This window comes from Pinus tabuliformis, chromosome X, assembly GCF_031772625.1.
Source record: "Pinus tabuliformis cultivar Carrire ecotype Pingquan chromosome X, CPIR1, whole genome shotgun sequence".
NCBI lineage: Eukaryota > Viridiplantae > Streptophyta > Pinopsida > Pinales > Pinaceae > Pinus > Pinus tabuliformis.
Genome location: NC_142308.1, coordinates 1125592809 through 1125619025, shown reverse-complemented (window position 1 = coordinate 1125619025; position 26217 = coordinate 1125592809). Strand labels below are relative to the sequence as shown.

Sequence of the window (26217 nt, the reverse complement as noted above, 5' to 3'; positions counted from 1 at the left end):
AAGCAAGAGTGCCCAGGAGAGTTTTAGCCGTGCCCTCCAAGAAAGGCCTCGCTCAAAGTATAGAGAGTAGGGATTTGTCATCCTTCACATACAGGGGATTGTTTCCATAAATAAATATTGAGAAGGAGGTGGAAAGTTGACTTGCATTTTTTAAAGATATTATTATAATTATTTTTTAAGTAAGTAAATAAATTTGAAAAATAATCACTAATTTTTTTCTACATATTTTTAAAATTTCAACTTACAACATATTATAAATATAACATTTTATAATTATAATTTTTTATTTTTTAAAAATATGGAACTAGCAACTTTTCTAGATATATGTAACAACAGAAATCCATTTGTATCTTTAAAAATTTGGAACTAGCAACTGCTCTAAATATATGTAACAACAGGGACTCACACATATTAAACCATAATTTAAAGGGTCTACAAAGTAGCTTGGAAAATAATAGAAATTCTGGCAAGATTATGACAACCTGCAGAAAGTTTTGAAAATCAAATTTACAGCTGTCAAACTCAGAGATTTTGGGTGTTCCAGGGTTCTTAATAGTGCTGAACTCATTTTCATCATAAAAAACCATTCAATTACTCCAACATTCTGATTTTTTGAAAAAAATTTCACTGAATTAAAACAAAAAAAATATCAAACAAATTTGTAACGTATCAAAAGCTCATAAAAAAACCAAAATCCCAAACTCCAACCAGACATTATCCTTTCAACCTTATTATGACAAACCATAACCATCTTTTCAACCTTATTATTACAGGAAATAACTCATAATCTTAAACTATCACAATGAAATCTAATCACTGAAATTAAGTATCTATTTAAATAAATTATCAATTATTTACACTTCTCTAAAAGCCATCTGCAAATCCGGAGTTACACTTCTCTAAAAGCCATCTGCAAATCCGGAGTCGTCTAACGAGGCGGAGGAATTGCCCGGACGGCTAAAAGTGGCCAAAATCTGGGCAATTTTTTTTTTAAATCTTGTAGGGGCAGTGGTTGAATCGTATTTTTGATGGCGGAAATGAATTCAACACCATCAAAAATATTTATGACACCTAAAATTTTGAAGTTTAAATAACTATAATTTGGATTTACAAAAATCCTTGCCAGATTTTCTCTAATATAACTAAAATTTCCATAACTTTCCAGGCAACTCTCTGCCTCGTTAGACCACGCGGAGCCCAGGGGAGTTTTAGCCTTGCCCTCCAAGAAAGGCCTCGCTCAAGTGTCGGAGAGTCGTCATGGCATTGATCAGCAATACAGGGGAGGTTGCTGGTGAGCACCATAAAAGAGACGTGTCAATTTCCAATAAGTTAACATGACGAAGGGAGTGCCAATTCCGAGTTTTTGTTTTGACTCTCCAGAAGTCTGCGGAGGAGACAGCTGAGGCCCAACACATGATATAAAGATCAACAACACGGATGACACTGCATTAATGGTCGATGAGCACTCGAATGCCCAGTAGATGGTCCAGAATGGCCGAAGAAATAGCTAAAGTCGAAGCACCAGAGGTTGCCACCGGAAGTGGATCGTGGTCTATCCTTCGTTGGCCTCCTGCTCTCAGATGGATTCCCACCTCCATCAAAGAAGTCATTGCCTCCGAACGCAGTCTCCTTTCCCTCGTCAAGTAAGCAAGATTACATCTATTGATTAATTGAATCCATAGAAAGCTACGCGCGATTCCTCATTCGAATTTCGTGGGAATTGAATGGTTAAATTGTTTGCAGGACTCCCTATGTGGAAGAGGAGGTCAATATTGGTAGCGGGCCCCCTGGATCGAAGGTAAGATGGTTCAGGTCTTCAAGCAACGAGCCGCGCTTCATACACACTGTTACCTATGAGACTGCCGAAAACAGCAAAGCACCGACCTTGGTGATGGTTCATGGCTACGGGGCTTCCCAGGGCTTCTTCTTCCGGAACTTCGATGCACTCGCCAGTCGCTTCAGGGTTATTGCCATCGACCAATTGGGGTTTGTAATCTTTTGTTTCTTCTTTTAATTTTTTTAAGCCAATGGATGTGCTTTCTTGCGGAGGAATTCTTTGCTTTAATGACTAATTAGTTGTTTCCAGTTACAGTTATGTATCAGTGATTTTTGAACTTTATACAGGATTGGGTAGTTATGGCCACCAGTTTTGAGATATGCATATATTCTATATATTCTTTTTAGTATCTATGGTATGTAATTTTCAATATTTTATATAATGAAAATTACTATTTTTCTTGAGAAAAAAGAAGACGACTAATTAGTAAGTGGACAGAGCAGATTCATGAGACTAGAGTATTACAGGACAAGTTTCGAAATTGTTCCTAACAGGGTTTGTGTTCGTGTTCGAATTGGGTGGCAATGAAATTCAGTGAAAATTCATGAGGATCAAATCTGAACCAAATATATGAGTTGATTTTACAGAATGTCTTAACAATTCTTTTGTGAATTCTATTAAAAAATTGCATGGATGATTGCCATGGCTACAGATTTCGCGAATTTTGAAAAATTCCGGAAAAAGTTGCTAATTGCTTTAACTGAGAGGTTCAGATTAGCAAAAGAACTAGTGAAGCCCATCGTGGCAAAACAACCTATGCTGTTACATGAAAAATAGCGTCAAGTCTTTAAGGAAAGTAGATTACTATTCTTTGTAGGGCTTTTCATTTCAATTTTCTGATGTTTGAACTTGAAATTCATTTCAGCCGCGATTCAGTAGTAGGTAGTATTACATGAAGATTTGCATCACCGTCTACAGGATAATGTACTGGTATCCCGCATTTTCAGTTGTGTTTTCTACTAGAATTTGGTAGATTAGTATCAAACATGAGCTGCACACTTACTTTTGTATTGAACTGTTTGTAAGAATCCATTTTGTTATATTTGGATGAATTCCCTTTTGTTTTATTCCCATGTCTCTCTTCCGAAAATCAAGTTAGGTCTTAGAACGTTAGCAATCTCTTTTGGGGAAACGTCAAAGCGAACACATGTTAGTTTTATCAGCTTTCCTTTCCTTTTCTTATAGAGCCTTATCCTGTGAGAATGTGATGCAGAAGCATTGATTTTGTTAAGTTGTAGTGTGTGCCAAGCTAGAACAACAGGCACGCGTGACACAGACGAGCACGACAGGGATTGAAAACATGGATGCGATAGGAGAGAAGTGTAGCATGCAGTTCGGGGACAGACAGGGAAATGTGTGACATGTAAAGGAAGAGAATACATAGAATTCTAACTTGATTCGGAGTGTAATAGGAGCACGCGGGACAGATAAAATGTGCATGGTTTTGTTGCACGAAAATCCTAAACTGCCCACTTACCAGTATCAAATTATTTTGGAAACTTGGAAACGCCTCAGAAACCCGAAGTGGCCATGAGGGTGTAGAACCCATAGGAAGTTGAAAACCTTAATATATGAAAAATGAAATCAAAGTAACTTCTAATTCATTTCTAAAACTATTTACAAATTAATCTATTATTCTTATTTCCTCTCACAGTGTGTATATATATATATATATACTGTGAGGAAATACTATATATATATATATACTGTATTTCCTCTCACATACTTATTTGGAAGATCACAGTTCCAGGTGTTTCCATTTCTGAAACTTGTACACATTTTCCATGCTTTATACAATTTAGGTGCATGGCGAGTGTTACAGCCCTTTTTGTCACCTTATGTTAGTTAGAGGAACCTAGTCTCAACCTTACAAAGTTGCTGGTCTGAATGCATTCTACTTTCCCCTTGTTTGTGCCCTATTTCCATTTCTGAAACTTGTACACATTTTCCATGCTTTATACAGTTTAGGTGCATGGCGAGTGTGGCAAGGGTACATGTGTTACAGCCCTTTTTGTCACCTTATGTTAGTTAGAGGAACCTAGTCTCAACCTTACAAAGTTGCTGGTCTGAATGCATTCTATTTTCCTCTTGTTTGTGCCCTATTAACAGCCCATTGCTCCCATAGGCTTGCCATATTATGACCCATCGCACAGCCTGGCACTTGAGTACACAGCGTGCCCTCATCTTGCCTTCATCCTGGGAGCAATGGGGGTCAAACTTCGAGAACAGGTCATTCACAAGATCAGCCTGACCCATCTAATCTTGAGTTGGCCGTTGGTTGAAGGTCAATTATTGGAAAAGCTTCATAACTTCTCATGAACCTAGGTGTTCAGATACATCTTCCTGGGTCCAGGAAAGTTCTATATGGTGAGGCCCTCTCAAGGGGAGTGGAGAATCAGAGAGAAAATAGCTTAGTAATGCTGGTGAATTTGCGCTAGAACATTCTTTTCTTGCATGTGAGATGAGCCCAGTCTTCCCAGAGATGAGGGAAAAGGAGTGGAGTGCCAAGGATCGGACAAGAGTACTGGTAAACTAAGGTATAATATCTCTTTGTACTATTCTTGGTTATGAATGGCAATAGTGAATTCTATTCCATATTTTATGTTCTCATATGTTAAAAATGTAAACCCCAGATTTATAAAAAATTCGTAGCACAATAATTGCGAAGAATATTAGCAGTGGCTGAAATTAAATCATTACAAGCAAAGGACATGCAGGCTTCAGTGAATGTTCGGGATATATGAGTGGAAGAATGCAGGAGAACAAGATGGATCCCATGAATTGCAATGTAGCCTTCTGAAAAGCATTCAATACAGTACTAACAAGCAAATTATGGATGAGAATGCAGTTACTGCAAATTTTTCGGACATGTCAAACGGCATTTGGAAGTTCGAAACACTATATCATAAATTGATGTCCAAAATGAAAACGAAAGTGAGATATTTGCAGGTGATCAATGTTAAAGTTGGAGTTAACTTAGGGGGCAGCCAATCAGTGTTGTTAAAATCGCGATAATATCGCGATATTATTGTTTTATCGCGATAATTTCCCGCTGCCGATATTATTGCGAGTAATATCCGAAATTATCGCCAGTTTTTTTTATACCCGATTTTTTCCGTTTTTATCGCGGGCAATTGGGGCAGCGAGGTTTTATAAGGGATGCTAAATGTTCGAAATGCAATTTTTTTTGAAAGAAACAAATAATTTTTGAGTGGGGCAGCTTAATGATCAAGTCTAGGCCCTAGTATTGATATGCTATTCATGGTAATGTTAAATTCTTGAAGTAAAAGGATGAAATCTTCATTTTCATCATTTTACTTAAATTTTTAACATTACCATGAAATGATTCAGGATGTTTGAGAGTGGTTCCGGCCTCATTGGATTTCATATGGAGAAAGTAGAATTTTAGATTTCATTCAAAATCCAGCAGACTTATCAGTTTTTCGGGATTTCAGGATTGGGAGATTGTAATGTTTCCAGGTGACACCACCTGCCCGGGCTACCCCTGCCACCAGTAGAGGACGTGGTCGACTTCCTATAGCTCCTACTTCTAGTTCTTCAGCTTCTAGAGCATAGTAGACTCCATTGCCAACTCCACCAGCACCAGCATCTACATCTAGAGGGAAAGGGAAAGCTGTGGCATTTTCTCGCAAGAGGGGCAGAGAAAATCAATAGGATTAGACTTTAGTTATTTTCTTCATTTTATTGTATATGACATTATGACATGATGAGATACATTATTATATTTTTTGTTGATATTTTGAGGCTGAGTTGGGATTTAGGAGTCAGGACTTACTATTCAGGACATGATTCAATGTTATGTGTGATTTTAGCACTAGAAATGATAGTAAACATCTTATATATTAGTTTTTTTATCATATTTATGTGTCAATGTATTTATTTTATGTTGTAGATGGTTTAGATATTAAAAAAATTGAAAAAAAAAATGAAAAAAATGAATATTTTTGTACCAAATGATTTTTTCCCGATTATTTCCCGATAATTACGATTTTTTCCGATTTTTCCCCGTGCCGATACTATCCCGATGACGATTAATGCAACATTGATATTATTCTTGACCATATTTAGGATTTGTATATACTATAAACTTTAAACAAATTGCAACAATGATTAAAAGCAGCAGCATGCTTACAGATCATGTCCTAGGATTAATGCTCTTACTACTTAGGCAGATGGGCAGATGGCATAGTCCTCCTAGCTTGATGCATTGAAGTCATGACAGAATTGACAATTTGACAATTTGTAGAAATTCAGTGAACAGTTTGGGTTACGAGTAAACACAGACAAACTTAAGATTAGAATCATAAATCAAAATGCTCAGAATATCTAGACATCTTGTTTGAAGGCACCCCTTAGAAAAATCCAAAAGATATGTTTTTTTGGATCAGCTTCTCAGTTAGTCTCAACTGGAACTGCAGCATAGAAAAATTCCTGAGCAAGGGATGGAAAACATACTTTGGGCTATAAGACAAATGTAGAATGCAGTACTCTGGATATAAACACAAAAAGCATATATTCTTTGGCATCCTAATTGTGTATTGTACCATGATATGGATGCACAGATTTGGCAAACAACTAAAGTGTGAAAATGCTTTACACTTTAAACACATCGAAGATAAAAAAATAGGATCAAGCCATTGGGAGTGAGGTGTAAAAAGAAGGGGTAGCTGAAATGATACCCGAAAATAAGAGAGGGTAATTATATTAATGTGTGACGAATGAGCACAAAAGTAAGTCAATAGGACCTGAAAAGTACAACCAGTATGAATGCAATTGTGGAAGTGCAAGCACAACTCCTAGAAATGCCGAAAATAATAAAAAGAAAGAAACCTACATAAGTATAACATTGAGACCCAATAGATCCCCGACATTATGCCCTTGAAAAATAAAGGAAACGACTATGCAAATCAACTCAAATCTCATGACATCAACATGCCCTGACTAAGGTATTAATTGGAAAATCAAAATGAACATGTGAAATCACAAGTAGTTCACATAACCTGCACAATGAGACAGGGCAGATAAACAACACCATAATACCTTTGAAAGACAGAATATGTAAAGAGAGTGGTGTTAAACAATATAGCGTAGAGAATGCGTATCATTACTCCTGCCATACAACATCATACTTTCCAAGCATGAGATAAAAGACCAACTTGCTCCAACAACTGACATTCTTAAGAATAAATAGACTAACTCTTCTTTAGTCTATGATGGTTCCAAATGACCACTTTGGCCTTATTGGATATTAAATTGGGGATTGGAAAAAAGAGTCCCAATGTTCTCTGTTTAGGAATTAGTCCACAGAAAATATTCAAATACAAACTGAGACTTTTGTACTGCCGTCTCATATCTGTGCTTGCCAGTCCTTTTACTGGGATCTTTGAATTGTCACACTCAAATTGAAATTTCTCTTGCATAATCTTAGCTTTTGTAACTGCTTAGGAGATGCTATAGGCATTCCTTATTGCGATTATCAAAGGTTGTACTTTCCAGTCCCATTGACCTATTTTGGTGTCTTTGTAGACAAGAATAACATTTCGTTTTAATTTCATTTGGCTAGACTACTGCAGCTGTGTTTGTCATTTGTTATACGAGAGTTGAAATTTTCACATTTAGACCTTTAAGACAGTTCTTGAAGAGGACTCAGGAGGGGGCAGTGCCACAGACAATATTTTCTTAAAGAATTAGTTTCTAATTAGTTTGGCCAAACTCTTAGGCCAGAAAGGAAGACATTTGTGTTACGTATTCTTTCGACCTGCTATCTTAGCTTATAATAAGGCGGTATTAGGCTAAGGAATCCCTGGCACACTGAATGTCACTTGCACTTTTACCAATGTGCAAGAACTAAGAGTATACACTACCAGTGCTTTAGAATTTAGCCATATTTCATGGTCATGTGTGGCTGTTCAAAGAAATTCTGTAAGGGCTACCATTTCTATGTCGGTTAGTAATATTCTGGCCATATTTTTCCTGCTAAAATTGGAGATCCGTCTTTCATAGCATCCTTTTGATTTATATCTGTAGTAATGTTATACATTTGTTCATACTTCATTCTTATTGGGTCTGAGAACATTATCTCTGTTGCCGTAATTACTGTTCCTGCTTGTATGTGTTGGAAGTCCACATGGTTTAGGATTGCACATCTGGGATGTTGTTCTCTGTTTGGCTTTCGGGGGATATTTTCTTTCTCACAGTGTTTCTCTTGTTTAACTCTCCTGAAAAGTTATTTATTAGTTCATCTGGATGCTGCTTTTTAACATTTGGACTTGCGTAGTGATGTATGGGAGCAAATAACATGCTTTAGCCTTTTAGAAACATGATTTAATAATAACTTAGTAGTGTTTTCCTGATACAATATCTTGACATAATTCTTTTTTTTTTTTCCTGGCAGATGGGGTGCCTCAAGTCGACCTGACTTTACCTGTAAAAGCACAGAAGGTATGTTGTCAAGTAATAGGAACTTTGATCATTTCTACCTGGTTGCCTTGAATACAACAAGTTTCTAATACTGGTACATTATAAACAAAATCCAAACTTACAAAAGGTGATGGTCATGTAGCCAGGGTTGCAAGTTGTTTCATGGCTATTTCCAGCCTTATTTTGTATGATAAATATTTTGGGTAAACTTTGGGAATGTGCTTATTTAGGAGATAGAAAAGTTTACATAGTCTTGCTGTTTCTTTTATTGCACTGAGATTACAGTTTGACAGCTATATAACAAAACAGGGCAATGCATTTCCATTCATTCCTACATCACCATGACCTTTTATATTGGTAATGTTTGGAGTAGTCGTTATTCTCTATTATATACTACTTCTGGATAGTTCCACAACTCCTACAAGGATAAAACAAGCCAATTTGAGCCATCAGAAAAAAACTGTCAATATCTGCTTGAAAAACCCCTAATATTTTCTTGAAAACCCGCCAATATCTGGATGTTGAAACCACTGCGATGTCTATACATTCCCATTCTTTCTGATTATCATCCCAATGGTTGATTTGATTTATTTTGAGGAGACCGGTTGTTATGCTGGAGTTCCCAAATGCTGATTGAATTTTGATTGTGTTAGGACTTTGAAACTGAAGCCTGACTATCATCATTGATATATGATATCCCCCTATCAATTGCAAGGTGGGGAGTTTGTTGAAGGGACCCAAGCTTGACCTTTGGATTCTTCTATTATTCATAAATGAAAGGATCCAAGCTTGAGCTTTGGATTCTTTATGTGGTGGTTTTGTTAGTTGACCACTAACCATCTACACTTGATGTGGTGGTTTTTGGTTGACCACTAACCATCCTCCATTGATACTAATGGTTTTTGGTTTACTACAAACGAATTTGAGTTGAACAATGTGGTGGTTTGGTTTACCACTAACCATCTTCACTCACCTCCATAAGGTGTAGGAGAGTTTCTTTTTAGCAATGTGCTCCCCCTCTTTCAAGTGTGGAGAGTACCATCTTTGATTCATGTTTTAGTTTTAGAGTACATATAAAATTGGACTTGGGGCACACCCAAAATTATTTGGAATAACTGTTTGAAAGCTTTTTGCATTGGTCATTTCTTCATGAAGTTGTGTCTTTACCTTTGTCTTCACTAGATGGTTAAGACTAATGCAACTTATTTACTTATTGATTCCATCTCTAAGAATTTATCCATCCATAATGAATTATTTTCCTAGTTTTCGTCTACTTTTGACATTTTTGAGATAGGTGATTTGTCTTCCCATTGACTCTCCATACGACCAAGTCTCTGACAATGTTGGCACTTGTTACGAAGACTCTGAACATCTTCAAGAAATCTTCCACTCATAATCTGAACAGGTTTGGAGTAATTTGGAATATGCAAGTTGTTTCCTTTGTCATATCCCAAGCCATGTTGATTTCTATTGAATGATTATTCTTCGCAAGGTTTGACAACCATTTTGGAAAGATCATCCTGTAATGCTTGATGTTGTTCTTTTGCTTCTTGATATTCACTTTTGCTATTGTTGTTGCTGTCATTCCATGCTTGTGACTCATTCTTCAATAAGATTTTCACTCATCAATTGACTGCATGATTTCATCAAGTCCTCTATATCACAGTTAGCATCATCCATCTGCATTATGTCTTGTGTCAAAAGTTGCATCAACCTTTTGCATGATCTCATCTGTATCACTTTTAGATAAGTTCCTCTGTATCACAAGTTACGTTAATCTTTTGGATGAGTTCATTAGTAACACAAGTCACATTAATCTTTTGTATTAGATCCTCTTTGTCACAAATTGCATTAACCTTTTTTATGAGGTTATTTATTGCAGATGTTGCATCAAACATGTTATCAATTTGATTTTGCCTCCCTTAATTTGTTTTGAATTCCATCAATCAATTGATCCCTCATATCTGTTTGACTTTGAAGATCAATAAGGCAATTATGCAATTCATGTCAATATTCTTGTAATTCCTTGATTTACTAAGAGAGTAAATGCTTTCATGCTTTACCCATTTGTGATTTTTCTAACGCTCACTTGTCACACTTGCTCGATTATATGTTTTTTTTGTCATGCTTGCATGTACATGCTTACTTGCTTATTTATATGCTTATGTCTCACTCTCACTTGATTTTAGGCCACCTTGTGGTGTTGGGTACTACTAATTGTGCACCCTAAAGTGTGATGACAAATTACAATGTCTTGACTTACTTTGATGATCCATTGAACATCCTTATTCAATTTCAAGCAGATCTCTTTTCACAACTGACTTTGAAATGGAAAACACTTTATTGACTTGAAAGGGTTTTTAACTTTACTCTTTGTTCAATTCAGTGCTCAGATTCAATGATTTATTCTTCAATTTTTGCAATTCAATGAGCAATTTTTTAAGTTTTCAAAAGACTTTTGTCTGTGATCTTTTGACAATGCTCCAAGCAACCTTTTGTCCTCGTGTTACATGAGATTACGAATTAAATTAACGATTTACTTTATTGAATGATCAAACTCTTATGCCTGATTTTCACTCCTTGTGTATATGGTTTAGTTGCAATGCTAAAACCTAGACACAGAATTTAGTGTCACGTATCCAAAAATCATACATGTGAGAACAAGTGTCCTTAGACCCCCTTATTCAATTTCAGCATGGTCTAGAACAAGACCCAAAAGTAATATGATTCTATTATGAGATCTTTTTTGTGGCCACAATGGTGTGCCCAAATACAATGAGAAACCTACGAGAGTCGTACCAATTTCAAGACTTGACAATACTTTGACTAAGTTTTTGAAAAAACTATCATACATTTGAGTTTTAAGACTTGACAATACTTTGACTAAGTTTTTGAAAAATCTATCATACATTTGACTCTAAGAGTTCTTCAAATGGAGACTTTGATGATTAGCTACCATGATTAGCCATTTTGTTTCAATCCAAGGGTTTTATTTGTCTCCCTACACTATCACCGACAAGTCAAGAGCTCAGCATAAGTGCTCTTAAAACACTCCAGGTAATGCTCTTAACTATCATCTTTTACGGCTTATTTGATGCTACCTTCAAACAAAACTTTTAATGCTGCAAATATGCAAAGAATTATAATGGTAGAAGGTCAACTGTCATACACCTGCATGCGGTTGGGATGTTGGCTCCTTTCTACAGTTCACTCGATTTCATTTTCCAGCTGTGCATGGGTTTTACATTGGGCCCTGGCTTCTCCAAAGTGCACTTATGCCCCTCAGTCGATGTATTAACAATAAAACTGCAGCAAAGCAACTAGTGACTTACTACAAACCAAATTAAGATTACTATGCAAGAAATAAATATCTCAGGAGTTGAACAAAAATGCTCTGTACTTGAGCAGAAATTGTTAGCTCTTGAACAATTACCTTACCCTCTCTTTGAAGAAATCTGATGTCTACATTATGATATTTCCGACTTGAGAACGAACAAGTCAAAATTCTCAGTTTGCAGGAGAATTCCAAGCAAGAAACAATAACTCAAAACTATTACTTCCAGAAAAAAATTGTAGAACAGATTTCATGGGTGCAGGTTGTCAAGGAAAATAAAACACCTTTGATTGTGGACATTGCATTGCAAACGAAGTTTGAAGAGGAAAGGTACAAGCACCCCAAATAACCTAACCACATAAATCACGACCTTCCTTGTTCTCCTGATCCTTTAAAGATGGGTCAGTCGGAAGTCCTTCCTTCATGATGAAATGGACCTGAAATTCGTCAACCTTGAGCGAGCTTTGTTGGGAGTTGATTCTATGTTTATCTTTCAGTTCGATCCTTTGAAGATTGTATGTGCTTTAAGGGTTAACAATAGGCTTTTTTATGGTTTTGCTTACCAACAAAATCTTTTTAGAAGATGATCTGGCACGGCTACAAAATGAAGAGCTTAAGAAGGTTAGGGCACAAATGACCTGTGACTTCCCTCCCCCAAGGTGGTCATGCCCTTGGCCTGTCAAAGAAGAGGGAGACAGGAGCCTCTTCTTTTGCCTGCGTAAATCTCATCCTCCCAAAGACTTAAATTGATTGTTCTCCCCTGCACCTAATATGATATTGAAAAATGGTAGATTGCTCTAGGGCGATCCAATGTCATGTATGTTTCTTCATAATGTTTTTTGAATATCTGCACAGATTGTTTAAGATGCTTTTGATGACATGGTTTCACTAATCTGATTTCCATATGATTTCCTGTTCCCTAACAGAAACTGAAGCCTGGTTCATTGATTCATTCGAAGAATGGCGTAAAGCTAAAAACTTGGATCAGTTTATTTTGCTAGGTCATTCTTTTGGAGGTTATGTGGCTGCAAAATATGCTCTGAAGGTGAGATCTTGATCCATTGTATTAAATTTCATTTTCCACTTTGGTGATTTCTCCATATACATTAACAAAACTATAACTTTTATTGCAGTATCCAGAGCATGTCAGGCACCTAATATTGGTAGGCTCAGCTGGATTCTCTGACGAGTCAAATAAAAAGGCTGAGTGGATAACACAATTTAAAGCAACATGGAAGGGTGCAATATTAAATCATCTTTGGGAATCTAACTTCACTCCACAAAAGTTTGTTCGGTAAGGCTTTGAATATGATCATATGCATTATTTCTGATAGTGTATAATTTTCTTGTAATATTGGCTACCACTTTCATAATTTCTTTCTCTGGTACTTATCCTGTGAATTCTCACACTTGTGGAATAGCAATCTTTTGTGAATACATTGTTCTTAATCCAAGGAGGTGGAGCAGTGTTTGTCTAGGGAACCCATGATTGAACAGAAAATCAGCAATATTTTACTTAAATAATTCTGTTAAAATTAAATTCTAAACAGCCAATGCTCATTTTCATTATTTATTTTCTGTCTTCATTAATGTTAACTTCTAGGAAGTCCTGTTCCTTGTATTCTATGCACTAAAAATATATCGGTATGACTGTCTTGAAGCTCCCTTTTACATTACACTGAAAAGTTAAAAACACAGTCCAAATAAAATTGTGGTTTATTCTCCAAACTCCTTGTGATGCATTAGAAAGATTTCCATTGTGTATCTTTATTTCTGCATTTAAATAATTTTAGTTCTTATGGTTTCTTAAATGCATGGCTCAATTGGGCAAAAATGATGGCTTGTAGCCAAAGGGGTTAGCTCAACCGGTTGTAGCCAATATTGCCAGCATTTGGTTAGTACTATGCCAGCAGGTACTTAGTTGAAATCCCCCTTGGTTAGGTGCACGAGCCTATGCCATTGGGTTTACTAAGGATGCCATCTACAAATAATGGCTGTGTGACAACAACTAACATTGTCTATTTAACTTTGCATAAAAGGTTCTTGTAGATGGCTATAAATCTATGCTTCATTCCAAAGCAAATAAGAATTACAAATTGCATTTGAAACTGGGACATTTTATGTTGTAATCCTAGTTTCTTGCAATTGATGTAAGGATGACAAACAGAAATCATTGATCACTAAATCAATAGAGTCTCTATTCATGTAGCAGAGTGGTAATGATTCAATGGCCTTAAATTAAGCTTTGAGTTAAATCCCTCTCTTTTGTCTCCTTGATTGAAACACATCAATTGTCCTTGTCCAAATGTAGTTATATTTAATGCAAACCTGGAAGAATTTGTTGACAAAGGCTCCTGTTGTACAGGGAATCTGTGTTTTATTTATTTCTTTTCATTTTCCTCTAAACTTTTTCTTTTCTGCATTCAACAAGAGGAATGACTTACATTTGGTACAGTCAGCAAGTGTGTTAACTAAATATATCCTTTTGGAGTGAGAGGGAAATGTTCAGAAACTCTTTTTTCTAAAGCCTAGGTTCATTGGTAGAACAATCTGCTTTACACTTCCATGTACAAAAGTGAAAGATGATAAGTCTGTGCATTCCATGTCTCGATACTTTCTAGGTCATGTAAATGTTAATCAATCAAAGGGTAATTGTTATTGGGTTGGACATTCTTGTCAAACTTCAGACAAAAGCAGTAAAATCGGGCTTTAGATCAAAGCAAATATTGTCCACAAGACATTTTCGTCTAACCCAAATGCGAACTTGGTAAAGGGCAATAGAGAAAACATTAGGAAAAATCTGTCCAGAGACCCTCTGGTTGTGTCTTCCAAGTCATAGCATTAGTTGTACACAGAAGGTTTATTGGGGCAGCAAAAGTACGTTGAACTGGTCCAGGGAATGATTGCTCGGGTGTGATAGGTTGCCTGGAGTGTCCAGTTCCGTTGAAAAGGACAACATGGCACAGGCAGCCTATAGCAAATACTGAAAGACAGGGTCATGCTTTATTGAGGACAGTAGTTTTATTTGGCAGTCGCGCTTCTGTGCTCTGTGCTTAGCTGCAAATGTATATCATTTTGATGCTCACCCAAACCTTGATTTGTTTGTGCCCCTGCTAGGTGGTTTCTGCAACATGTATGGCTCTTCCCAAGACATGTTAATCTCCTACAATGAACATGGTCTCCAGTAATTATTTAAGCTGTTACATTCTTCCGTCCACTGCGCATTCTTAGTAAGCAGCAAATCTAGGATCTCTGTCCTGGACCATTTCACCTCAGTGTGCGCTATCATACTATGTGTGGCTCTTTATGCAAGTTGTGATTTTTAAAATTATCTCTTGCCCTTTCAAGCTCTGCATGCCCTCCCTAAAGCAGATTTAGTGAACAGACTCTCAATTGTAATACATGGTGTGTGGAGCAATTGTGTGAAAGTTTGACATTTAATTCTGCTCCATGCAGCACTGTTCTGTCCAACAAAACTATGAGCAAAATCAACTCTGCTTAGTACGCAGAGAATTTACATCGCATAGCTCGGCCCCTCCATTTGCATCACAGCTCATAAGCCCATCCATGAGCCGAAGTCACTTGCCTTCCTGATCGCGGTCTCCTCTTTTTGGTGAAATGCAGCAGAGCTTACATTTATAGCTGCTTGTTCACTTCCGCCTGGTGCCTTCTACCAGCAAAGAGAAATCCGAATATTACCCTTTGACTAAAGTCTGTGGTCAGACTCCAGATTGTATTTAATATAATTCTTTTGAACCTTTCAAACTATCCATAATTTCATTCCATTATAGGTTAAGTTGTTGACGGCAGATGGTTGAGTTTCTTTGTTGGTAGGGAGTACGCTAGTGATTAAATCGCCTACCCAATTACACCTTTTGTTAAAAGAATACTTGTGGAGAGCGTGGAATAAGGTGCACTATTCTGCTTTTCTTCTTATTCTGGTTTTAAAACAGGAAGAATCACTCCATGAAAATCCATTCCACCCGAAACTGCAACCACGCCCTCTCAAAACTGTGATCTTGGACTATAATAAGGACTTTGAGTCCATCGAAAGGGTTGAAATTATAGTTCAAGCAATTTTTAATTCACCAGATTCTGGAGGCTCGTTGCTGGAAATGCGGGCATATGAGTAGCCCATATACTATGCCTTTTTCGAATAAAGCTGAAGTTTTTTTAATCAAAACAAAAGTGAATCAATCTCACTTTTGTTTGGAGTGAAAAACATTTGGAGTGAAAATAACATTTTGGAGGGGAAGTAAAATCTCTGAAAGTGAAGGCTATATATTTTAAGGTGATCTATATCCTTTACCTGGGAAATTTTAATTTTACTTGTGGGCTTGGGAGGCTATTTGATTTCTAAGGACTTGTTGATAGGGAACCACTTTTTTGTGGGACCCCTTTCTGTTTGGTGCGCTTGCTCAAAGGCTATGCAAATTGTTGACTTTGATGAAGAAGAAGACTTGTTCATTTAGAAATGTCACGAGAAGATTGGTTCCTTGCTCACTATTGATGACAAACTTCTTTATAAAGTTGCTTTCTTGCAGGATATTCATGCTTATTAAAAAACACCACTGCTCAACTTCAAAATGAAGTTACTTCTCTGTAGAATGAAGCTTCCAAAGTTTGACCAGAATTTATCAATGTGGGAAACCAATATCCGACTTCAAAATGAGACCATTATCTAGCTTCATAAGTAGGCCGTTCCACTTAAGAGTGACAATGTTCATCTCTTCGACATGTATGAGGAGTTGAAGTGTAATTATGACCTCCCCCTCCTTTTGTTGAACGAGAAGAAGTCAATCTAGGATTTGCAACACACCTCAATTAAGACAATTTGAAAAGTGCTAATGGTACGCTAAAGGCTCACCACAACAAATTGCAAATTTCCATCTCTTTTGTTTTTGAGAAGTGCAATAATCAATGTTGGATGCTGCATGGTATTGATGAGCTCGAGGAAAAGATCTAGGATGAATCAAGAATCAAAGGAGAAAGAAGCACTGCTTGACTCTTTGGAGTAAGGTATTCACTACTTTGGGGTGAGGGCTTTTTCACCAAGTGCACACTCTGCTAAAGTTTTGATCTTGAAGTGAGCTTGGCTGTGTATCCCATCTCAATGCACAAAGGAGGGAGTGGTTTTCATAGCTCTCCATCCCATGGCTTCAGTCTTGATGCAGAGCCGTTTAGGCCCTGTTGACCCTGCCGCCTACACCTACCTACAAGTCAGTGAGAAAAGCCTTCAACCCCACAAGGTGTGGTTGGTGGCAGGGAACTCAGAGAAGGGGCTGTTACACTAATCCCGACTCTCTCCTAGGTTAGCTAAGGGGGGTGGTCCCTAATGAAAAGTTAAGTTAAAAATATGTGAGTTGGTAGGAGAATTGTTAGAGTTAAATAGATTATTTCTTTAAGATTTATAAGCAAAACTGATATGAGCAATAACCATCAGTACATAAGATAAGCATGAAATACATAAACAACCAGTGCCTTCAAAGTAGTGCTCTTTAAGAAATGAAATTTTATTTTGCTTAAAATGAAGTGAAATGCTTTCAAATGGAAAGCCAAAATAATCCTGAAAAGTGAGACAATGAATTCTTAGCACAAGATATTATAAATGCTTTCAAGATGAATAAGTCTACAAATCAAAGCATGGAGACTATCTTGCTCAAAAGGATACAAAAATAACTCAAATGTTAGACTAAGATGACAACATGCAATTAAGTTTGCAACCCAAAATAATAGTACTTGAAAGTGAACTCAACCATTCATGACAATATGCAATTAAACCAAAAGATAAGCCAATTTCCAAGTACAAGAAAAATTAACCTTGTTGCAAAATTAAAAGGAATTACAATGATTGCATTCAAAGTGACTTTTGAAATAAGATTTGCATGTGAGGCTTTAAACCATCAAGAGAGCAAGAAATTTAAGAACTTTGCAAACAAAGCAAATATAATGGAATGAGTTCTTGGTTTATTTTATTAATTAGTGCTAAGGCAAAGTTACAATTGAACTCTAGTTCTTAAACCTCATCCTTGCCCAAATATTTGGATCTCAAAATGAGGAGTCAATAGAGGTAGAGGGTCCCTAAAAGTCTATTCAACCAACTTAAGTTGGAGTAAGTTTTAATGAGGCTTGGGGCCTTCCTATACTAAAATGCTTAGATGAAGTGCAAATTGTGTTAATTCCCCAAATTAAACTAATGCTTCAGCAAATGTTTCAAAGAGAAATAGTTTGCAAAACTTGAGAGCGTATGCATGTGGGAATTTAAATACAAGATTAGTAAAAAAATTTGCATGTGGAGTGAAATGTATTGATTTTAAGCATGCACAATATGAAATTTAAAAGCTAGAAAGCTAAAAAAAACTAAAAGCAAGATTAGGCCACCCACAAGAATCCCTCCTCTAAATGAGGAAGAGGGATGCCATGGAAAAAACCCCAAGCTCCCTCCAACAATTTTTTTTAATATTTTATTAGTGCTTAAAGTGGGTAAAAATGCCTCTAAGAGAGATTTTTACAAAGATGGGACTCTACAAAGCTAGACTCTCTCCCCAAAAAATATAACAACAACAAACTTGAAGATGGAAAAAAACTCTCCAAAAGAGATTCACAGGACTCAAAAGGCTCACGGTCTAGATGAGTTTGCAACTCTCTCCCAAGTGCTTATGGCTGCCCTAGAAATTAGTCTTTGGAAAGCATGAGGGGCTCCTACATACACACGAGTGAGTTGTTTTCCAAAGTTTCTCCTCAAGTCCCTTGCTGCTCAATGCTCAAGGCTATGGGCTGCAAAACACAAAAAAATTACCAATTGTCAGTGTGAAATTAGGAAAAAGAAACCAAAATTAAACTTAGAATTTAATTTACAAAGTATTAGATCAAGTAATGGGAGTGAACCCCATATTTGCCTAGCTTTAGAAATGACTATTGAATAGGAAATATAACTTTGAAAGAACTAGAATCAAATAAGTATTTTTGAATTTAAATGGATGGCTAAGTAGCTATAGACTAAAAAAACTCCTTTTTGCTCTTCGTTGAATGGAAAACTTCGAGCGAAAAAATAGCTGAGTCTTGGATCGCTGTGACTCTAGGAATAAGTTGATCTAATTGAGATTTCTCCCACTTCCAGAAGGATTCTTGCAAACAATACAAGTGATATTTTCTACACACTTGAACACGTATTAGTTTGCACAATATTAGAGCAATATAATGAATAAGATAAACCAAACATTCCTCCTAAAATGAATTCGCAAGCTTATCCCTAGAATACTACTCTAAATCAATGATATGTGCAAGATAGCTTGCACACATCAATCCAAGCAAGATGGCAAGCATAAACTAATATTAATTCAACATGCGAAAGAAATTAAACACAATAGCAGTAGTGTGAAAGGGCATCACTTTATAATGCCAAGAGAACACTAGCCAGATAGCCCCAAAATCTTGATTATATTAAGAAAGTATGCAAGTACAAAATGACAGAGTTTCCTCAAGCCCAATAGTTTATTACATGATACAATGTGAGAGCACATGGCTTTATTATATAGAGAGTTGGGAGCAAATCCCAATGAAGAATGATAATGACAAATGAAATTGGAGCAAATCCTAATGTAGCAGTGACTAAATAGGTGGCATGAGGTGACAATCCCAAAGAAAAATTCAAATTTGTTGAATGGAGCTCCAATGCCAAGTGTAAAAATCGAATTCTGGCAAGTGGACATCATTTTTTTTCCCTTATGTGCCAAATTCGAATTTTATGATAGAATGACAAGTGTATATGGGTGGTAACCCAGGTGGGGACAATTTTCCACAAAAATCTCCACCAAATATTCTCCCAAATCCTCCCAAATGTGCATTAATTTCACAAATTCGAATTTCCAAGTAAGCAGTTTTCTTCTTTAATGCCAGAAATTCGATTTTATTTGAACACGTCCTTTTTTTTATTTTAGGAGTCCACATCACTTTGGGACTTCAATTTAACTCTCCCATAATTTTCCACCTCATTTCCACAACATTTAGCATGTGTGGATATTTAGTTTTCTCCATTTATTTAATTTATGGCTTAATTAATTGCCAGATTTCTCACTAAACTTAGGAAAAGTGGGTTTTGAGGGTTCAAAACACATTTTAACCCATCAAAGTGTGTCATAGTAGAAATTTGAGGTTGAGAGGTGCAAATTTCATTACTCATACCTCATTCAATTTCTCTAGACATCACTTATTACATTACAAGTATAATTTTATTAGCAATTTCCGTAGTGCGGAAATCCTAAAAAATTAAAAAATAACTACCTAGACTTAACCAAATTCCACGAATTTTTTTGTGTGATCTAGTATGGTAATATACATCGACTCTAGACACTAAGATGTGTTAAGGGCTCAACCTTCAAACCGTCACCCCGACTTTGGGGTAAAAAGGGGGTGAAAAAACCCAGAAAATTATCCGTCTCTGAAAAAGAAAGGATAATTAACCAGATAAAAAAAACACTCCAAGGTGTACTCATTTGTTGATCGAGTCCCAACATCCTAGGCCACTTACATATTCAAAACTCATCATGACTAGTATCACTTATTAGTATTACAATTCCCCACAGGGTGTGGAATCTGGGTACTAGAAAAATGATGAGAAAATAGAAGTAGAGTTAAAAAACTTTGTTGACTGATGATATCTGATGGTACAAGTGTCCTTTAGATCATCCTTGGGCATGTAGTCTTCATATAATCATCAGACGTCACTTTAGTGGTCAACAGGGCCATAGTCATGTAGCTCTTTAAGAAATTTTCCAAGCAAAGGCGCCCTGTGAAGAGGCCAAAGTTCAGATTCTAGGACTTTTCTTTTTGCAAGGCCTTAGAGAAAAGCTTTGAATTTCTTGTAGGCAACCCTCATAGGCAGGTGTACTGGTATTTGGTCCTCTCTTAAATCAATGGAAACATGGATTTAGAAAAATTGGCATTTAGAGATCACGGGAAAAATGTCAGGCTTCTTATGCGGAAGGGGATTTTTTGCCTAGTTGTTCAACTTGAAGAAAGCTCGCATTTTCATCCTTAGAAGTTGGTCATATTTCATGGGACTGAGAGATATGTACCTAAACAGGTGATCCCCATGAGAGGATTTTAATGAAGAGGAGGAAGTCCTTGTCACTATTCATCTCTCAGTGTGTCCCCTCCAGTGTTTATTTTTTGGGATGCTCGATCTCTTCCAGCAATAGGAAAATAAGTTTTTGTGCTACAAACATAGAATATCCAATGTCTTATGCTTGTTCTTGAATTTTTGTGGAGGTTGATCTCAAAAAAGGGTTGCAAAGTTGCTAGAGAAACTACAACTTAACCTCTATGAGTGGTCTCATTTCCAAACCCTTTACCATGATCACTTGCCATTCAAATGCAACGGTGCCATGAATATGGGAGCTTTACTAAACGATGCAAGAGAATTTTGGCCATGGAGAATGGAGTATGCAAAGCCCCTCATAAAGGGGAAAAAATAAGTCTCTTCAAAGAATCAAGGTCCAACCAAACATAACTCTCTAGTGAAGAACACTGCTCCTCCCATGCAAAACAAGTTGAAAGTATAGGACAAGAGAATCTTGAGGAAACAATAGAAGGATAAAGTCATCAAGAAGAGAATATATCCCCTTAAGAGGGAATGCCACATTGACAAATATACCCTTTTTGCCTAGTTCACGTCATGTGGTTTAACGGATATCAAAAATCAATGAGGAGCACGACGACCCTATACAGGGAGACTCAGAGGTGTTGAATGAGTGGAATCAAAGATATCATTAAGTGTAATGCCCCCAACTCAAACCAGGGAAACTAATAGCAAATCGGTTTTCCTTTCCTTGGCTTACCCAAGAGGAAAAGGACGCAGAGCCACATTGGGTTTGGGCGCATGCACGAGGATTAATGCGCATGGATAAGACTGAGTGTGACTGGGAGTTATTTGGAGCACATGCATGAGTGAACTAAAGACCATTGGGACACATGCACTAATTTAGGAATGAGTTGGCACTTTTCTTGGAGTTAACTACAACATGTGCATGCATGGGGAGATAACTGAGCGTGTGGTCTAGTTAACTAGGCACATGCTTTTTTTCTCTCCCACTTCACAACAATTTGACATAAGAGTATCTCCACTAGACTAAACACATGCTTCTTCTCTCCACTTCTACTTTAGTTGAACTCAAGCGTACTTCCTTTAGCCATGTGCATGGCCATCTCATCCTAGTTCACCATTAGTTAACTGAAATGCATGGAAGTTGAAGGCAGAGTCTTGCATGGATAATTTGACTTCCATAATTTATAAAAGGAGAAGGTCGCTTTGATAGCTGGGAAAGATATTCATTGTGAGTTTCTATTCTATGCTGCTGCAATTTTGGGCTTAAGGTCTGACAACCTTTGAGTATCCCTGGTTTCGGAGAGACATATGGGCTCCCCCTAGTCAGAAGGGTGTGTTTCGGTGGAAGAGCTATGGTTTGTGAGACCCTAGCACATAATCTTTTCTGGGCTGTAATCATTCATCACATAATCTTTTCTGGGCTGCAATCATTCATCAGGCGTGGAGGTCAATTTAGAAATAAAAATTTAGAGGACAGTTTCAGATTTGTGTTTATTTCAGCAAGTAATTTTCATAGTTGTAATTCCTGATTTTTATATGCAAATAAAATTTCAGATTTTGCTGTGCCCTTGTTTTAAAAATATTGTTGTTTTTCTAGTATCTCTATTTGGGGATATTACATTAAGACTAGCACATTCTGAGGGCAACAAATTCTTTCCTTCTGTTCATCTTCATCCAACTACACTACTTTTAAGCATAGAAGTTGGAGTCCATTTGTTTCTGTGTTGAAAGAAAGCACCTCATTCACCTTGCTAGTGGAGCTCACACTGTATCTGGAGGAGACAGGAAGGAAGATTGTTTGGGAGTTGAAAATTGATGAGAATGATGAAGTCTTGTTGAGGGAGAATCATGGGACTAAAGGCAGAGGAAAGCCTCAAGGCATGTTACCTTCCCACTCCATCCAAACTTGAGCCCGAAAGAGACATGCTACGCACCAGTCCAAAGGGAAGGCTCAAGCTACTGAGGAGAAGAAGACTGTAAAAGGGGAGAAGAAGAAAACTAGATTCTGATATGCTGACTGCATCAAGGTTCATTGTAAAGTTTTTGAAGCTCAACACTGTACCCCGGTTTAGGGGTATGTAGAGCAAAGGGAGGGAAGAATTCTAGACAAGAGGAATGTTGGAGACTGATGGTGCTTTTGTGTTTTACCCTTAGGACCTTTGCAACACCGATGGGCAAAGGTCAGTTTCCAAGCATCAACTAACACTAAATGGTCTGTCAGAGATGTTATAACCAGAATGATTTGAGATAATGAGGATGTTATGTAAGAAAATTGATACAACATCTCTACCTTAGGCCATGCCCTCCAATTGAAAATCCAAGAGGATAACAGCAAGTGGGATCTAGTGATAGATCTGTTGGTAAGTATCAGAGCTTTCCCTACAAAAGAATCATGAACAGCCAGCCAGAGAAGATGAAGACATCCCTTAGAAGGCAGCAAATGAGATTGTACCCTCGCTCCAATCCGTTGAGAATATTACAGCAGATATGATGGATGAATATATATTTTCACAGTATGCCATTGCCAGAAATCTGAGATATGGGTAGCGAAACTGGATCCAAGAGGCAGCAGAGGCCAGAATCATGGCTGTGGAGCAGCACAGCCACAGGGGAAGGGACCATCCTAGGTATCGGCCCCAAAACTGCCAAGTCCCGGTGCTACCAAGAAGCAACCTCTAGTCGTTCACCAGTTAGTTTTGAAAATGTATTAAGTAGATTTCTATAGCTTTTTGGACGTTACAAAGTAGGTCATAATAATAATCAGGTTTGTTTCAATAATAGACAATATTGGCAGTACTAGATAGAAATGATTATAAGCTGAAGTACAGATTTTTTTTTTTTTTTTTACAAAGTAAAAGATCGTATATATGATATGGAGAATATATACATGAGAAAGCTGTCCGATTTCTGACAAGCTGAAGTATATATATTGTTATCATCTATTTTGATAAATTTTGCTGGATCTTGTGTATATTTTTTGAAAATATCTTTAGTAGATTTCTCTGTGTTTTGGACATTGCAAACTTTGTTATAATGACAATAAGGTTTGTTTCGGTAAAAGACCATACAAGCAGTACTAGATACATATGGTTATAAACCAAGTATAGATACTGTTATGATCTGTTTTGATAAATTTTACTGGATATGATATATTCAGACATGTGATGCTATTTATCAAGATCAGATGGGAGCCCCATGGCTCGTCTTCTGTGGTCTACAAGTACTGTTACCGGCATGCTAATAGAAATCCCTCTTTAATTTAAAAAATAAATGGTGAAAGGTCAAAAACCATGTGCGTACTCTGATTTCTGATATTTAACTGTTAGAAGAATTGCTTTTACCTTTTTCTGTTTTTTAGTTCCGGCAAGTCCCATTGATTGCTACTTTAAGTAGTTCTTTGAAAGTGCATAGGCTGATTGTCAACTATTCGCACGCAGATCTACAGTTGAATTTGTTTGTATGGGGTTTTATTTCTGCAGTTTGTTAATAGTACGAGGGAACTGTGTCTTACTCCGTTGAGATTCTAAATCTGGATGATCCAAGGGAAAAAAATTGCCCCGTTTTCTGCATGTGATTCATCCAACACCATACTTTTGTGATGTCGTTTGGCATGTCTTGGCAATTTGGCACAGTTGAGAGTGCTGGTGTTGTCTGTATTTGCACAAAATCTTTTGATTTGAATGGAGTGCTTTCTTCTAATATTTCTTGTCGTCCATGGTACTGATGTTGCCCTTATATTTCTGGAAATTTATTTGGTTGAAATTTATTTGACAAACTGTTTAGTTCAGTTACTATTACAATCTTGTGGACTGCAGGGGTTTTAATTTCATTGTCAAAAATCGTGCTTGTGTAGGAGTCTAGGGCCTTGGGGTCCACGTATAGTAAAAGGATATACAAGTGCTCGGTTTGTGACCCGTACAACTGGTGATACATTGAATGAAGTTGAGGCCAAATTGCTTTCAGGTAATCATGTATCGTTGCAAACTGATTATTAATTTTTTAAAACTTTCTCGTCCTGAAAGTGATGGTGTGAAAACATGAAATGACATCTCGTTTCTTTCGTACGACTGTTTATATTGATATGGTTCTGCTCTTGTGGTATGATTTCAGATTATGTCTACCACACATTAGCTGCTAAAGCGTCTGGGGAGCTGTGTCTGAAGTATATATTTGCTTTTGGAGCATTTGCTCGATCACCTCTTGTAAGAAGGTTGGCCTCATTACACCTGATCTGCAAGATTTGTACCAGACATAGGGTTTTATTCACTTTGGATCATTATTAATTCTCTAAATATTTTAATATCCTGTAACCTATGCAGTAAATGATATTATGAACTGAAAAAGCTAACGGAGAGAAATTTTATATTGTCATACCAACTGAATGCCCTTGCTATTCCCCCGGTTTTTCGTTTTTTTGCAGTGCACCAGAATGGAAAGTACCAACCACCTTTATCTATGGTTATTATGACTGGATGGATTATGAAGGAGCTGTGGAGGCTCGTAAACTTATGAGTGTTCCTGCTGAGATCATAAGAGTGCCTCAAGTGTGTAATCTTTTTTCTCAAGCAGTTCATAGAATGTGTATTTATTTTAAATTATTAAATGATATTCATGAATGCTAAATTTAAATGCTTATTCAAAATAGATCTAATTTAGATAACAAGTGGATAGATCAATAACAGCTAAGTAATGAGACTGTTATCATAGAACAACTACTAGAGAATGTGCATGCCTATGAAACGGGTTACTAACATGTTGTTTGTTTGTGCCTGTAGGCGGGTCACTTTGCTTTCCTCGACAATGCATCGGCATTCCATTCAGCAGTGTTGTATGCTTGTCGGAAATTTTTTAGCGAGAATGAAGAAAATGAAATCTTCCCTGAAGACCTAACAAGAGTGTAGCAATATTGTGTAATACGAGGATTCAATTGTTTATAATTTAAGAAACTGGCAGGAGAGTTTGCCTTTACATATTATTTTATTTGAACTTAATATATAACATGGTGGAATTCCGTCATGAAAATGTTGACTGATAATGATTGCGAAGCTTACTGTATAATCTCGTATATGTTATTCTTTTAATAGATGAAAATGTTGAATCTAGTTCACTTCAGGTGCCAAATTTCGTGTTTATTCATTATTGTTTTTTCTATGCTGCTAGTTGATATAAGCTCACTTCAGTGCTAAATTTCGTGTTTATTCATTATTGTTTTTTCTAGTTGATATAAGCTGAATTTCTACCCATGTTTTTTCTTAATTCAATATGAATCACAGGAACCTGAATTCAGAAAAATAAGCTGAATCTGTTTACTACAGAACTTCTCAGGGAATGAGAAGTACTAGGTGGGTTTCTTCGGATCTTATATGTCTAATCTCTTATGACGCAGTGTCATTGGCTTCTTGCAACATTATTTGACTACATCGGTTGATCAATCTACCTACTTGAAGCTATTGAGTCAGGATTGAGATGTAGTATCTGGATTCTGTACACCTTATAGGT

The 26217-nt window shown here is 36.8% G+C and overlaps 1 protein-coding gene across 1 annotated transcript; it reads left to right on the top strand.

The window, feature by feature from the left end:
• The first annotated feature begins 1219 nt into the window (after positions 1-1219).
• LOC149143793 (alpha/beta-Hydrolases superfamily protein) lies at positions 1220-25825 on the top strand. The gene is made up of 9 exons (XM_089448178.1): positions 1220-1643; positions 1744-1986; positions 8253-8299; positions 12539-12657; positions 12746-12906; positions 24572-24681; positions 24829-24928; positions 25139-25262; positions 25494-25825. The coding sequence occupies exons 1-9, from the start codon at positions 1459-1461 to the stop codon at positions 25617-25619; spliced, it is 1215 nt and encodes a 404-aa protein (XP_089304304.1). The 5' UTR covers positions 1220-1458; the 3' UTR covers positions 25620-25825.
• Positions 25826-26217: the final 392 nt, after the last annotated feature.